Source organism: Formica exsecta, unplaced genomic scaffold, assembly GCF_003651465.1.
Source record: "Formica exsecta isolate Colony F162 unplaced genomic scaffold, ASM365146v1 scaffold36, whole genome shotgun sequence".
Taxonomy (NCBI): domain Eukaryota; kingdom Metazoa; phylum Arthropoda; class Insecta; order Hymenoptera; family Formicidae; genus Formica; species Formica exsecta.
In genome coordinates this window covers 592,688-609,380 of record NW_021850847.1, presented here as the reverse complement: position 1 = coordinate 609,380, position 16,693 = coordinate 592,688, and the positions used below count along the sequence as shown (strand labels likewise).

The 16,693-nt window shown below is 34.6% G+C and overlaps 2 protein-coding genes across 3 annotated transcripts; both read right to left on the bottom strand.

Moving 5' to 3' along the window:
* Window positions 1-3,232: 3,232 nt before the first annotated feature.
* On the bottom strand, window positions 3,233-11,722 carry LOC115238854 (DNA topoisomerase 1). Of its 2 annotated transcripts, XM_029812975.1 has the most exons (12): window positions 11,204-11,722; window positions 10,836-10,896; window positions 9,680-10,043; window positions 9,253-9,572; window positions 9,033-9,172; window positions 8,767-8,970; window positions 8,377-8,553; window positions 8,186-8,274; window positions 6,273-7,246; window positions 5,361-5,811; window positions 4,864-5,013; window positions 3,233-4,531 (listed from the first exon to the last, which is right to left on the bottom strand). In XM_029812975.1, the coding sequence occupies exons 1-12, from the start codon at window positions 11,243-11,245 to the stop codon at window positions 4,429-4,431; spliced, it is 3,075 nt and encodes a 1,024-aa protein (XP_029668835.1). In that variant the 5' UTR covers window positions 11,246-11,722; the 3' UTR covers window positions 3,233-4,428. The 2 variants fall into 2 exon arrangements, with proteins under 2 accessions (XP_029668835.1, XP_029668836.1); XM_029812976.1 differs by lacking the exons at window positions 8,186-8,274; window positions 8,377-8,553; window positions 8,767-8,970; ... (3 more) ...; window positions 10,836-10,896; window positions 11,204-11,722 and adding an exon at window positions 7,399-7,749.
* Window positions 11,723-12,850: 1,128 nt separating this feature from the next.
* On the bottom strand, window positions 12,851-16,693 carry LOC115238831 (mRNA cap guanine-N7 methyltransferase). The gene is made up of 8 exons (XM_029812935.1): window positions 16,361-16,693; window positions 15,693-15,861; window positions 15,414-15,618; window positions 14,828-15,087; window positions 14,546-14,727; window positions 13,949-14,161; window positions 13,422-13,630; window positions 12,851-13,309 (listed from the first exon to the last, which is right to left on the bottom strand). Exons 1-8 carry the CDS (start codon window positions 16,414-16,416, stop codon window positions 13,230-13,232), a joined length of 1,374 nt encoding a protein of 457 aa, XP_029668795.1. The 5' UTR covers window positions 16,417-16,693; the 3' UTR covers window positions 12,851-13,229.

Here is a 16,693-nt window from a genome sequence, read left to right as displayed (position 1 = left end):
ATATACACATCGAAACATCTTAAAGCATATATATATATAAAACAATTTTGTTAATAATCCTTCTGAGATGTCAAAAAATGTCTTTGCAAGCATTTAGATGTATATTGTGATATCTAAATGCAAATCATTGAATATACGCTTTATACAATTGATACACTAGTCATTATAGAGTGAAAAATATTCTCTATTTATTGAATGAAAAATTATTTATGAGTTTACGTTACTTTCCTTTTTTATTGGATATATATACATCGTTATTCGAACGGCATCGGTTCCGATGATGTAAAATATGTATGTGAGCAAAGTTTACATAAATTTCAAACCCCAAAAGCAAAAATGTAATAGTAAATAGTTATTAATATAAAAAATGGGATTAATATTTGTAGAAGCCACATATTAAAAGACAGCTATTAATTTACGCATAGATGCGATAAGATTAGTATTGTTAGACTAAAGAATTAGAATTGTACATTCAACAGAGAACATCCTTCATAAATAAGATTACAATGATTTTGCTATTTTTGTTTAATTGAATCGAGGAGATGTGTCTCAATCTTGACAAAGATTGTAATCGTAAAAGACTTGATATATATACATACTTTAGAAGAAAAGATATGGTGGAATCTGCTATGAGAACAACTATATGCTTTATATGTAATACAATTATTACATATATAGCAATTTGGATGGCGATTCCAAATTTTGTGATTTTTGGAGGGACTTCAATTTCGCGTATAACGAACGCGTTATACGAAAATAAAATTGAGAGAATCGTGATTTAGCGTTAATCTAGTCTACATATCTGAATGTAGAAACTACCATTTCCGTATTTATTATATTGTGACACAATAACAAAAAAAAAAAAAAATAGAAAAAGAGATTCTGAAAGTTATTTATATTTTATATCTATTAAAAGTGTTTGTGCTATGTGCAGTATATACACGAGAATCGTTTGATCGTAGTACAACTAATATTTCTCGTTTATAAATTATTTTATTACGTCATTGGCGTGAGATATTGCATCGCAATGTCACATTTTAATTACAAAATTGTATGTTAAACAGAATTATGTATTACGTGGTAGTTATGTTATGAGAACGGTTCCTTATATATGTACGGAATTCAATTTTACATTTCTATTTCACAGCTTTAGTTCGAACATTATACTTTAAACAACAAAAAGTTTTTGCAGTATGTTTTTGTTTGATATTTTTATCAAGTAAAAAATGAGCAAAGAAAGAATTTAATATTGTTCAAGAATCTAAAAAAGAAAAATACAAAGCGATTATTACCCTATAATATTGTTAACATTTATTAACTAATCAGCTTTTAATAAGTGTTCACGCGAATAAGAGACGTGATGTCCTCGTGCATTGTACAAGTTTACTGCGCAATGTTTAAAACACATATACGCGCGCGTTTTCAAGTGTTTACACAATTTATTATACGGATTTACACTGTATTTGCTTCAAATTATATATGTATATGTATAATATACACACACACACAATTTATTTCTATCATCTCTAACTAACTGCGCAGCAATATAATAGTACTGTATTGTATTATTATACTTTGTCGTTTATATAATAATAAATTAACAAGGTCAAGAATAATTGTCCTTTTCTTTTTCCTCTAAGAGAAAGAAATATTTCATATAAGCTAGATATGTAATAATAAAATCTACGCGATTCTCTCGGCACTAAGTATATATGTACTTCGACTCTGCAAGCTTAGAGAATTGTACTAAATTTCCATTGCACTCTCTTATATAATTCGAGTCTTCTTGTAAAAGTTACAAATCTTGATAGTGCTCGATAAAGATTCGCGCTTGCCGATTGCATTTTTCCCCTTTCTTTCCTCCTTTTTCTTTCATCGCAACATTTACATTGCTATTATTGCGAGTAATTGCGCGAACGGTCTTGTTATTCGTGAAAAAACCTTATTATAACAATACTTTGTAGTCCAGTCTAAAATCAATCTTACACTTATGTGATTTAGCTAGAACATATATATATATATATATATATATAATTAGATCTTCCTTTTGTAATTAATACATCATTTGTCATCGCTGTGGCAGATGCGTAAATCATTATCTAATAACACGGTGTATAAACGATATATATGCGCTTATTACATAATGAATAACAGATTTGTGTTTTAGAGAGCGATAAATGAACTAACAAAACTTCTAAATACCGCATATAAGAAATCAAAATAATATAGACATAACATAAGCGAATAAGAGTTACGCTTTTTCTTTTTCTTTTTATACATATAGTGATACTATGCGTCGAAAAGATTAATGATAAATAGTCTCTAATATCGAGCGTTTTCTTTAATGTTTACGCAACTTTTAATTGCGTAATTCTCTCTTTTTTCAGAGCATTACAAATTTTCTTAAATACATCTATATATACGCGTATATGTGGGCATTCGAGTTATGGAGTATGATTACGAATAATTATATTTGCGATGCACGCACATAACGTGAATTTGTTAGAACACTTTACATTCTGCAACTAATAAATAATCAATATAGCGCAATCCGTGTTTTTTGTTTTACTCCTTTAAGCATTGATTCTCTACATATTTTCAATAGATCGAAAACAAGCGGTGTTTTTTATATACAAATTGAGCGGAATAATAATGATAATTTATTATAATAAGACGATTTTTTTTTAATTTGTCATTTACTTAGCACATATTTAGAGCGATATTATAAAGAAAATTCAAATTGAAAGGACATACACAAAAATTAAAAATTATTATTTAACACACGGATAATTTTTATTCTTTCTCTAAAAACCAATCATGTAATAAGAGAGAAAAACAGATATTTGTCTTTATCTTCTATTTTTAAAAATTTTGAAAATTTCCCGCCCTTAAAATTTTGTATTTGATAAATCTGGCACTGACTCTGATTTTTATAATACAAAGTGGAATGTTTCCACACTTGATTGGTTCGCGATACAAAAATGTGAGAAAAATGAAAGAAAGATATTTCCATTTCTCCTAGAGATATATGTATATGTATTAAGCACGTGCGCCAAAATGATACGGCTATTAGAATGAAAAGGTAAATACTACATTATATTTATCGTTAATCGTCAAATAAGCATAAAATGTGTGTGTGTGTTTAACGCACGCGCGCGCTAGTATCTTTCGGCTCGATTCTGCACAAGGTCGATGCGAGATATGCGAATAACGCTAAGAAATTAAAGGATACGATATACTTCTCGTTTATTTTATAGCTTAGAGACATCACCTTATAAAACATAAATTGCTAAAGGCGATAAGTCACTTAAATATAAATTTCACTATTTTATACTATCCATGGTTGGGGGAGGGGGAGAGGGGGAGCGGAAGGATGGACGAATCTCGATCCCGCATAAATCTGCTATCCTTTGCTAATTTTCTGCTTTTCCATTTATATCAAAAATGTGCACAATATCGAATATACCCTACATACATATAATGTCGTCATACACGGTATTGTAAAATGTAAATGTGCTATTTGATGAATGACATTATCATACATTTATGAAAGAAACAATTATGTGTATGTATATGCGCGTGTATGTACGCTTTAAGAGAATATAAAATTCATCAGCTGCCTCCTCCGCGATAATTGTTTTCTTTTTTTTCCTTAATACGTACTAAAGTTGTGTCCCCGTCTCATACGCATGAATATTTCCTATATATGTACAGCAGCGCATCTAAATTTTGTTATACATACTCCACTGGCATGCCAAAGATAGCACAGGATGCATTAAATTATTTCGCGCTTTTTGCAGCTGCATTAAACGCTGCTGCACACGCATGCATGCCTATAAATTTAAACGCTTTTTAGCACATATTTGGAGTGCTACTTTCCTAATCTCATACACGCTCAGAATAAATTTCTATCTAAACGAAATAAAATCAAAGCTTTGCGCATGCTTTCACTTGAAATCTATTTGCGATTTCCTCTTGTTTATTCTTATCGATTTTACGTCCGAGTACTGTACATATGCACGAATTAGCACATAGACGAACAAGCTAGCCGGACATGGCTAGAACACATTTTTTCAAAATAAGTGCGTACGATTGACTCGAAATTGGCGAGTTTGCATACCGCATATAGTCGCACTTCTCGCTCCTCATGATTTAATGCGCCATACACCATCCTATAGAAAATATGTTCGCAACACACTTTCTCACATTTATATTTCGTAAATGTAAAAAATTTTTTATATTATTCAAGCTCACGCGCACGCATACACCTACACACAAACACACACACACACACTCTCTTTCTCTCTCTCTCTCTTTTTTTTAAGTCCCCCGGTTTCTCGTTACAACATAAAATTCACTAGATACATTGTCAACGGGAGGGTCCTCCTTTCGTAGATCGTCAGGCGACGTGAATGATGACCCGTACGGTTAAAACACATAATCGGGACCTGCCATATCTATCGCCCATCGAAATTTGTCCCTCTGAGTTTTGTTGTAGATCTTCTCGATAGGTACATTATGTTTCTTACACCTGGAGTATCATAGAAATTCGTACAATCGTAGAAAATATAAAATGTAAAAACAAAGATGAAACAGTGAAAAACAAGTATCAAGATATTGAATAAGAAAAGTTATTAGTTTACCCCATTTATATATACATATTACATACATACACACACATATATAAACAGGAATATGTATGTATGTATGTATAAAGAAATATACAATAAATGAAATAAAATAAAAAATTTAATGTATAAAATTAGAAATGTAAAATTAAATGATAGAGCAGGTAAAATAATGAAATTAAAATTATTAAATATAAATTTTGAACGAATAAATAAAAATATAAAATGTTTTTACCATGCAACGGAAATTCTGGGATCAAGATAGTTCAGCTTAGAGGTACCCAGCGCGATCTCTTTGTTTTCTTCTCGGTCTGTCGCCTGTACTTCCAACTTTGTCAATTGTTCCTTCAATCTTTCCAGTTGTTTTTTCTTCTTCTCATATGTTCTGTAAAAGCGTAACGGACGATTAATTCAGGCAATGAACACATTTGTACCTACATGCACAAGCTGTGTTGTATAAAAAGAATGAAATATACGCAAAGAATGTTTATAAAAAACTGATTTTAAGACTCCTGTATCCTCACTGCAGTCATAATCCAGGAATGATGTAAATAAGGGAATAGAAGTCTTAAATTATACAAAATATGAAGTTTATCAATTACACTGCAATAGTATGTGTGTGAGCATGTGTGTGGGCGCGCGTGCGTGCGCGTGTATAAGTTATGGCTTGTAGAGATTTGTATTTCATACAATACGATGCCTAGAGATTATAATAAATGAAAAATGACGTACACTTTTTCCTTTACCGAACCGTGTTTAGCATCCCGTTTGGCATCCTTCACTTGCAATTCGCACTCAGCTATCGCTTCTTTCTTCGCATCAATCTTTGCCTTGAGGTTTTCCATGGATTTCGCATGCGTTTTTGGTACGGAACGTTGATGATTACATAGTATCGCGACGGCGCGATTAGCACGATTATACGAAAGAATCTTCTCCGCCTCAGTGTCGTTCGGGTCAGTCAGTTTGTCAAGTTGCTGTTGCAAGGTCCATGACGCATTGTAAGTTCTGAACACTTTGGCGGTGAGACCTTCCATTAGCTCATTCAAGTGTTTATTCATCACAGTAGTATTGAGACGATCAAAAAGATCGTCCCCTGGTGATTTATTTTCCATGAAGAGTTGCAAATTCTTAAAGACGCGTTTTTCCACGGGCACTTCGTTGTAATATCGTATAGAATCTTTACCTGTAAAATTATTTTCGTAAACATTACATGAAAACAAAAAAAAAAAAAACGATATAATAAAATACAAAAAATATATAAGCTTATAATGTTTTACATAATCCAATATTATAAATAAAATATAAAATATAATAATGCCCTTTTTGCACAATATATATACTATATATCCTGTACGAAATACATAGTAGTTAAAAAGGTTTAATATATGAAAAGTCAATTTTTTATTGCTTGCGATTAAACTGTCAACATTTTTGGCATTTTTGGTATTTAAAAAATTGAAGAATTGATTATAAATTCGTAAAGTAGATTACTGAAATTGAAATTCTGCGCGCGCGTGCGTACATTGTGTATGTGTGTGTGTGTGTAAAACTGCCTCTCTTATAATATGCAATATTAAAAGATATGATTATGTTAATTATATATGTGCATAATAATTTCGAGAGATCCTTGAAGAGAGAATTTACCTAAGAAATCAAACACAACTACGTATTCTTTGCCATCCCTCTGCTCATGCAACTTGATGTGCTCCACTCGCAATGAGCAACAGCCCACGGTGTCCGCCTGATCTTCATCCTTCTCGTTACCGGCTCTGAGCGCCAGCTTGTCAATAAAGTACAGGGCGACGGCGCGCTGCCTGATACGCATCTCTTTGCTCTTCCAATCCTCCCGATATTCCGCACGAATCTTGTCGATCGACTGCGCCAGTTTCCGCGCCGTTTCATACTTTTGCCAGTCCTTTTCGCCCTTAAGTTTGCTGGACGGATTCAGCATCACATATTTTACTTGACCCTGAATATTCTCCGTCCAGGACGCAAGCCACGTGACGTTGGGATCGTGTCGCACTTCTTTCCATTTGTGGCCGGCTGGCGGTTTCGGTATATTTGAGTCTTTTGAACAATTGATGAGCACATCCTCCGGCAATACTCGCTTCTTTAGCTTGCCCATCTTGGGATGCTCGCCGCGACCTCTGAACAAGCCGGGCGGTTCAATCTTGAAATTACCGATTTTCTCCTTGTGACCATCGATGATGCAGAAGCCATATTCCTTCTGGATTTCCTCATTCTTTTCTTTAATCTTATGCTTCTCCTCTTTTGTCATGGCCTTGCGTTCCTCGCTTTTTTGCAAGAAATATGCGTGCATCTCTTTAAAGTTACATTTGGATAGATCGGTGATTTTGGCGCGTTCCGATTCAGTCATCACCTCCCGCCAATCATGAAAGAAGTTATTGTTGAACGCATCCTTGGTTGTGTAGTCATGATCCAGCATGCGTGCATAGAAAGTTGCGACTTCCTCTGTATCCTGACTCAGCTTCATCTCTTTGCCATTATAATAAAACTTTACTATGGGTGGCAATGGTTCATAGGATGGTGCAAACACTGGTCCCTTGTGCTCCAAGAAATGCCATTTTGTGCCGTCGCTTTTCTTCTCCTCTTCCCACCTGGGAAGAAAGCATTCCAACGTTAAATTACTCCTAAATGAGTAAATGTGAAGAGATTGTTATGATGCAAGATGGATATTGTTTTATACATGTAAAGGATAAAAACATATTGAAACTACACACATTAAAACTACACACAAATTAATATTAACCTCACAAGTGCCTGATATTTTCTTGTCTTGTAGCTACAACTAAAGCTGCTTTTAGCATTGCATTTCGTAAAGAAATAAGTTATATTTTTTATAGAGCTCCTCATTATATTCTACTATCACTCGCATCTTTTATGAAGGAAGATTAACACACGACATACAGACCGGGTAAAAAAATGTCGGGTGCAGAAATATAGGTTATGGCGCGACATGCAACATCCGATATCTAGAAACTCCAATTCCGACAACACTTTTGTCCCTAGAGAACAGACATCCATCTTATTGGATATCAATGGCCTTACATCGAACGCGTGCGCGCAGTCCAATCTGAATTCTGAATTTGATCTCTTAGATTATAAAGATAAATCAAAATAAGAATTTAGTTACACATAACTGCATAAAATGCATGATCCAAGTCAGGGATGCGTTCGGAAATCCTACTCTGAATAAAATGGCGTGGATAAAGTAGCGTTAAATTGATCAATCAAGACAAAAGGAATAAGAATTTCGTCGTCTTGATTGATCAATTTAATTCTACGCTACTCGTTGGCTAGTGTAGGATCTTCGAACGCACTGTAGGACAAAGGAAGTAAAACTTTCTTTACTCCGATTGATCACAATCAAACGCTTCTCTATGCCCCAAAGAATAGATTTTGGAGTGCACACAACCTAGAAGACAGCAGTCAAAAGTGTGACCGATATTTCACAAAACTTGTAATTATGAATGCACTCCGTTTGACGCCATTTTTCGTGTCAAGCGGAGAAAGCACCTAATTTCGAATGTTCATACCATTTCCAAACTTCTTGCTCCTCTTCTTGCTTCTTTTTTCTCGGACTGATGCTTTCTCCTTTCGCCTTTGCATACTTTTTCTTTGATTTCTGTAACAAATATGCTATTAAGTGCATTTCATAGTTTACGTTTGCTTTTTCAAAGTTGATTTATAAAAGACATGAAACCGAAGAAATTTTTATAATCTATACCTCTTCAGACTCTGCTTCAGAATCGTCGTTCTCCCCGTCGTGTTTTCGTTTTTTCTTCTTGGTCTTTGAGCTAGTCACTTTTTTAGGTTTCTTACGCGCCGACAATGGTAAGTCTTCCTCTTCGTCCGACTCGACCTTCCTCTTTACTCTACTCGGCGACACTTTCGACCTCGAAAACTGCATCGTGCGATATATATTTAATTGAATTAAAAGATTAAATTACAATACATTAAAATTACGAAAAAAAATAATTTATACAAAGATGTGATAATATATTTATAAAATATTTATACTCTGATAGAGAAAATATTAAAAAATAAACGATAATAAATAATGTGTCCAAACTATTTTCTTTTTCTTCGCAATTAATATGATTAAAGCGAAATTTACTAATGGTTTATCTTCTTCCGAGTCCTCTTCCGTCTTTAAGGTCGTGTTATGAAGATCTGATAGTCTGGTATCGTTTCCGTCCGTCGAATCCATACTAGCGTCTTCCTTGACGACTTCCTCGTCATCGTCCTCCTCTTTGATATAGAGCGGTCGCTCACCACCGCTGTCATCATCGTCCTCTAGTTCTAGTTGCGTCATAGGTTCCTAAGGAAAAAAATTTTCTTTATCTTCTCGAAAACATCCACGAATTGCAAACAAAATCTTACTTCTTTTATCTCTGGCTTGACTTCCAGATTATAATGAAACCTTTCGTTGGTCGCATGATTCAACTTCACATCCGTTTCTTCCTTTATTTTAATATCTTCCTTATCTTTGTCCCTTTTTTCCTTTTCGTCACGATGTTTAGCTGTAATTCGAATGCGAGCAATTAAAGAGAGTCAAATTGGATATTTATGCAGATGTATTTCTTTTCTTATTACTCCTTACATTTATCTTTATCGTGTCGGTGGCGATCTTTATCTTTTTCATGGCGATGCTGCTTATCCTTGCTGCCGGACGAGCTTTCTCTATGCTTGTCTTTGTCTTTCTCCGACGAACGATGTTTCTCTTTATCGCCCGAAGAATGAGAAGTGGAATGTCTATCTTTGTCTCTCTCGGATGAATGCTTTTTATTATCTCTCTCCTTGTCCTTTGAGAGATTTCGATCCTTGTCTTTGTCGCGCGAACTAGAATTTAAGGAACTATTGTGTCTGTACTTATCTTTATCTTTGCTCTTTGAGTCCTTGTCCTTGGAACTGTTGTGATATCTGAAAGAAACAATTGTTTGAAAGAAATATTTAGCAACTCTAATCAAATGTGTGTCGTACGATATTAATTATCTCAGGACAATTTATTTTAATTTCTTTTATTTTACCTGTCTTTGTTCTTAGAACTCGAACTCGATTTATGATGATGTTCCTTGCTCTTGTCTTTATCTTTGTTAGACAAACTGCTACTCTTATGCTCCTTATCCTTATTAGAAGAGCTCTTTTTATCTTTGTCTTTATCCTTATTACCGCTGCTATCATGTTTCTCCTTATCCTTGACAGAACTGGAGCTATGTCTATGCCTGTCCTTATCCTTATCCCTATGTTCGCTCTTGTGATTCTTCTCCTTCTCCTTGCTCCTATCTTTGTCCCTGTGATCCGATTTGTGAGATCGCTCTTTGTCTTTATCTCTATGCTCGGACTTGTGTTCCCTTTTCTTATCAAAACCATTGGACATGCCATTGATATGATCTAGGAAAATTAAATAATACAAATGCAAAATTTTACAGCATAAAAACAGATTAATTTAAAAAACAACAATTTATTATAAAAGATATAAATAAGATGGGCATCGATTTCTCTGCAAAAAAAAATGCAACAAAAGATGATAAACTGAAATAGGCATTCATTTAAATTTTAAAAACGCCAAATACTGAGAAAAGAGCTCTACGCGCATTCAATTAATTTTAGCAAACCTTTTATACAAAATGCATCACAAATCTCGCCAAAAAATACAGTTTGAAATGCGCGCGCTCTTGTTCAAATCTGTTATCGCGAATGATTCAAGCATTTGTATGCATTCTGTACATCCGTACACATGTACGTATGTACATGTGTGGAAACGCACGCGCGTGTTTGGGGGATAATTTTATATCGGTCCACAAATATAAATACGACATCTTGTATCGCACTTTATCAATGAAAAATCTGCATTTTCGGAGAGAGAAGGTAAATTTTCGTCATCGAGATTTTATCGCGTCTAAGACTTTTATATATAATTTTTGTAGTGACGCTGAATTGAAGAAAGTATAAAACCAGTTCGCGTACATATAAATCGCAAATTCTGTCATTCGGCGCTTGTCAGCCGCTGAAAGACGAGACACGTGTCGAGTGTGTCGACTGTCGATCCGCAGTGTTCGATTAGGTAGTCACGAAGCGCTCGTCGATTCCGCAGATTTGACGTTCGCGTATCATCATCCGATCGTTTATCCGCGTCTGTCTTTAAACACGGCCAAAAAGAAAAGAAGTTAAAGTTGAACTCACCGCTATGATTCCCGGAGACGACGTCGCCGCCGCCGCCGCCGCTCTCCTTGACCTTCTTTTCCTGAAACAGACGAGCCCGAATTGAAGATGAAAACTTGAAAGAAACCACAGAGATTCGCGCGTCGATTATAGATTTAGCGTCTGCGGCCGAGTCGCAGGAGTCGGAGTCGGGAGCATCTTGATTTCCTCGAGCACTCGCGCCACGGTACAGGACTTAGTCGCAGACGCCATTTTGGGACTTAGAAAAATTTCGCGTCGGCACGATCGTGTCGTGACCAAGAGGCGAGACCGCTCCCATGACCGTATATCGCGAAAACGTGCACGTACGGGATCGCGGCGGTTAATACGTATGCGAAATGTACACTTACCGGATCCGCGTTCATCTGTGGAGCCGCCTGCTCGAGCTCCATTTCTCGAGACGAACAGTGTATACGCGGTGTGATGGACTGTGCAGGCCAACGCGGGCGAGAGGTAGCAGCGCTGTCGGCAGCAGAGGGACAAGAAGCCAAGAGAACTGGACACGCACACAGCTCCAACCGTGCGTAAGTAGTCGTCTATAGTCTATAGTCTATATGGCGCCTATATGCCGCCCCGTCGCAAAAGCGCGAAACTGCGGCCGAAAGAGAGAAAGAGAGAGAAAGACAGAGAGAAAGAATGAAAGAGAAAAGTTTACTTATGCATTCTGCGCCACAACTAGCCCGTTCCGTTGCACGTCTGCCGAGCGACCACGACCACGAGCGACTATCTCTGCATCTGCATATCTCTGTGCGCGGCGCGCACGGAACGCCGCGCACCCAGTCTAAGTGCCAGAAACGCACGATTGCGCATGCGTCCGCTCGCCCCGCCTCTTTAATTTCCAAAGAACCGAACCCAACGATCGCTTGAAGCGATTCGCTTCGCCCGATCTAGCCTGACCCGACGAAAGTCATTCATCGCGACTGCGACCTGCGACGCGAACAGACGCGAAGCCGATTGAAAAAACCGGTGTAGTCTTGTGTCTCGTGGACGAGTTTAATTTACAATTTTCCACGACGGACGACGAACACGTGCGGAAAAAAAATCTTGCGCCATCTAATTCGCGCATTCGACGAATCATTATCCACATCTCTCTAATGACATTTAACGAAATTATATTGATTTCGATTACCGATTCATTTCTTGATCCACAGACTTCTTTCTCTCTTCTCTTCTTTCCTTCTTATGTAGAAACGAATCTCGTCAAAAAGACCGAAAAAAATAAAAAAAGGCACTCTTCCGGGGATGAAAAATTTTATACTCATAAAGAGGGTTAATTGTCGTGAGTTTCCAAGATAACGATATCGTTAGAAATAAATAAAAATATTGTTCTCAATCTCACACTGTAAGATTTTGAAATGAAAGAATATGCAAGTACGATAATTTAAAAATTATTCTGTGTGTAATTCTTTCAATCTACTGATTTTTTTAGAATAATTTTATATGAGATATTCTTTGTTTCGCCGCGAAATAAACATTTCTATTGATTCACGTTAGATCGATCCTAAAGTTGCATTCGATTGTACATACATACATACATTCGATAATTTTCAAAATATTGGCGCGAAAAAATTGTATCCATCTTTCTTCTTTTTCATCTATATAAAATTCAGACAAACATTCAGATAATCTTATACAACGGTTATTTTTGAAAAATATGAATTAAAAGATTCCTTCCCCCCCCTTATATTCAAGATCGTCTTAAGTGTGGTCTTGGGTCGTCTTAAGATCCCATTCAACCAATGAAATGGCCGCATAGTATCTTAAGATCGTACTTAAGACGATCTTGAATATAAGAACGGACTATGAATACCGGCCTTATAGCGTGAATAAGATACATAAGATGGATAATATGACTAAATCTATATAAATAATATGATATGGTTTGATAAAAGAGATAGAAATATATGAGACACGTCGCAAGTTGATAATTGTGTAAGCTTGCTTAGAAAATTAATGTTACAGAACAAAAATATTAAGAATTTTATAGAGAGATTATATTTACAGATTATATATTTTAAATAATTATATTTTTTATATATAAGAGGGAGAATATATTTCGAATTGTATTTATTATTATAAGTCATTCGTGTAATACTAAAAAATTTCCTGCATTTCTCTCGAAAGAATCGAATTTTAATATAAATAAAAAAAATTTGTTTTTGTTGTTTCAATGATTTAATTTCTAATGTTTTAACGAGATTTTTACACGATTGTCCGTCTCTATCAAACGCAACTACCGTTTTACAAGTATCACACGGATGATGTCGTATAGTAAGCCATCTATAGTAACAAAGTTTTTTCTTGTAATATAAAAAATCAGTATCAATCGATAAAATCGTTCTTTTATCGCTGCAGTCTATGTAAAACTTTGACGCTTTACAACTTTACATACTCTGGTTTTCCCTCGCTATTCCAGACGGTCTTCATTTTTCGAAACGCAAAGATTGCATATAATGCTGTAAAAAAAAGAAAAGATATTTTTGTTGAAAAATCTTAAAGTCGAATTGATCGAAATTTTGTTTTTTTTCTTATTTTTATCATTTTTAATTTTGTAATTTTTATACTAACAAGTGACTTCCCATTCCGATTGCGAGAGAGTGCCGATTTTACGATGATTGGCAGGCAGGTTCTGCATGTATCGAACAGCGTGTTGATAGTCTTGCTCTGGGTCGCCGAGCAAAGGTGCTTCGTGATATGGCGGATAAGTTTCCAATGCCTGCATATTCCCTAAAAGGGATCTGCCCTCGTCTTTGAAACGTTCATAATACTCGTCGAATCTGAAAAAAGAAAAAAAAAGATTTAATATATTAATTTAAACCGAAAATTGCATTAATCCATTTTTAAATATGAATATATATATTTACACAAACTTGAATTGATTTGAATAAGTTATAAAAAAAATAAAATAAAAGTCGATTTTTGATATAATTGTTTATTAATATACACGGGTGATTGATATATTTATACTGTCTCGTTCTCTCTCTCTCTCTCTCTCTCTCTCTCTCTCTCTCTCTCTCTCTCTCTCTCTCTCTCTCTCTCTGTCTCTGTCTCTCTCTCTCTGTCTCTGTCTCTGTCTCTGTCTCTCTCTCTCTCACCTTTCAAACGCCATTAACTCGAGACCGTATTTTGAAGCCAATTTGCACAGAGTGGGTAGGTGTACCAGGAACTCTGGACAATCAACTACGCCGTCCAGGTGGAAATTATATTTGGCGCCAAAAAATGGCGGCCTCGTCTTGTCCTCGCATATAAATTCAACGCTATATACATCGTTGCCGAATTTATTACCATCGCATTTTTGCCATCTAGAACTATATTACAAAAAAGAAAAATATATGAGCGTATGTTTCTTTTTTGCATGTAAAAAATGTGTTATCTTTCATATACAAAAAAAAAATATATATGTGCAATTGAATATACATTCTTTAGTAGAGAAAAGATTAAAAGACTTTGTGTGTGGAAATTAAATTCAAAATTATAAGATTGTATAATATATAATTTGGTCTAAAAGAAATTTGATGATATTAAATTACATTTTATTGTAATTATTTATAATTGTAATTTCATTATAATTAACAATATATTTTATATTTTGATATGTATTTAAGAAAAAAGGAAAAATAAAATAAAATAGTAATAATAGCAATAGAAATAGATGTTTATAAAGGAAAAAAAGAGGGAAGAGAAAAACATACACTAGATCATATGCATCTGGAATGGTTCCGATAAAATAGCCACCAGGTTTAAGACTCTCGCCAGCGTTCCGAAGCATGCATTCCGCTTGCGATAGGGACTCAAAGCTGTAGTGAAACGCAAATTGGCAACTGACAAAGTCCAGCTGCATACTGGGATCCGCAAACTTTTCTCTCAAACGAACCTGCAACAATCCTGATTAACCAAATTCCATTGACAAGTGCATTTCTTGCTAGATAAAATTGCAAATTGAATGATTTAAGATGAAAATATATATCTTCTACCTTTGTACAATCAGCCGTTATAAATTCTGCGGTAAAAATGGGAGCGAAACCTCTATCTTTAGAACCTTTCCTATTTACCATGTCATTGTACCGTTGTTGACACTGTTCCAATGATACTTGCGCTATATCCGTGCAGATCAGATGCGAGATGTTAGCCTTTTTCCATTTGAGAAGATCTCCCCCCTTCCCACAGCACATATCCAACACTCTTAGCGAAGCACCGAAACTCTTACCTTGTCTCAACTTAACTACATATTCATCTGTGATAAATAATGTAACAATAAGTTTATTGTATAGCACAAGCATATAACATTAGCTTAATATTAGTTGATAAAATACCAAAAGATTGACAAATTTAGATCATAGAGAGCAGATATAATTTAATATAATTTAAATAATAACCAATAACAAGTTAAGTTTAGTATTTCTTGAGACATTTAAAAGAGATCAAAATGGATTTTTAATTTCAATATTCACAATTGTAATTATGTAATAACAATTGTGTTTAGGCTTACATATTGGTTACGCTTTTATTATTAAAAGTGATTTAATATTATTGAATTAACAATTAAAGATTAATACTTACGTATAAGCATGCTTTTAATCCAGTTGTTAAAATTTCTCATGTACACAATGCGACTTTGATTTCTGTATGATAGTCCCTTTTCCTCCAACAAGTTGTAATGATCAGCTACTAAAGCTGTATTATCAACAATTTTATCTATATTAGATTTATCGCTGCTTTTTTCATTACTTCCAGATGTTGTCAAATCTGAAGGAACACTTGCACTCTGTAATAAGAAAGATAATAGTATTTTTAGCATTCATAACATTCATAGCATAAATGAACATTCAAAAAACTCACAGCAGATACAGCATCTTCGTCAATATCATGCTTGGCTACTTTGGATACATATTCGCGATCAGGTGACAATTTGTGTTTTCTACTCTGAGGGCTCTCCAAATCTATGTTTTTGTCCATTTCTGATGAGATCTCTACCTTTGCCGTAGTGGCACAGAACTTTTCTGTGTCGCTAAAAAAAAAAACTATACTTTATTCCTTTATTTATACAATTCTTCCACACTTAAAATAAAAAAACAAGTATACGTGTATTATACAAATGTAAGATTAATTAGTAGTTTTATAAAAAAAAAACTATTCATCTAAAAGGACATCTATTCTTGATAAGACTGCAAAATGTAATAATTTGATATTAAGGACATTCATCAGTGATTTTATAAGATCTGTTTATCATAAAATTGATATAATTTCACATTTCATATTAAACGCGGAGAGAAAAAAGGAGGAAAAGAGAAAAAAAATATAGAAGAGTTTAATATTATATATTAAAATTGCAGAATTAATTATATATATGTGAGAAAAAAATGTTGTTATATGTCATTATTAATATTAATGTTAAATATAGCTTATATATATATATACATATATATGCATATGATGTTGAACGTGGTGGGAAGGAGGGAGAAGAGGAGGGGAGAGAGAGAATATATGATGAGATATATATAAAAGACCTTTTATGCTGCTTTTCTTCAGTTTTCCCTTTAGTTTCCACGTGAAGCACCGACATGCCGACAATTCAATATATAAATAGTAAATAGAAAGATATGTATTATATAGAACGAAAAATTATTAGGATGTCAGAAATGCGAGAAACACTTTCGTGTCATTCCTATGCACTCCAAATTTGAGAACGCGCAAGACCACGAGAAACGTAAAGTCTCATACCGACAACGAAGCGTTTATTGTTATTATTCGTCACTCGTTACAACTCACAAGACAAGCTCGTTATACACAGTTGACACAATCGTATGTATGTACATTCATATACATTACGCCACGAAGAG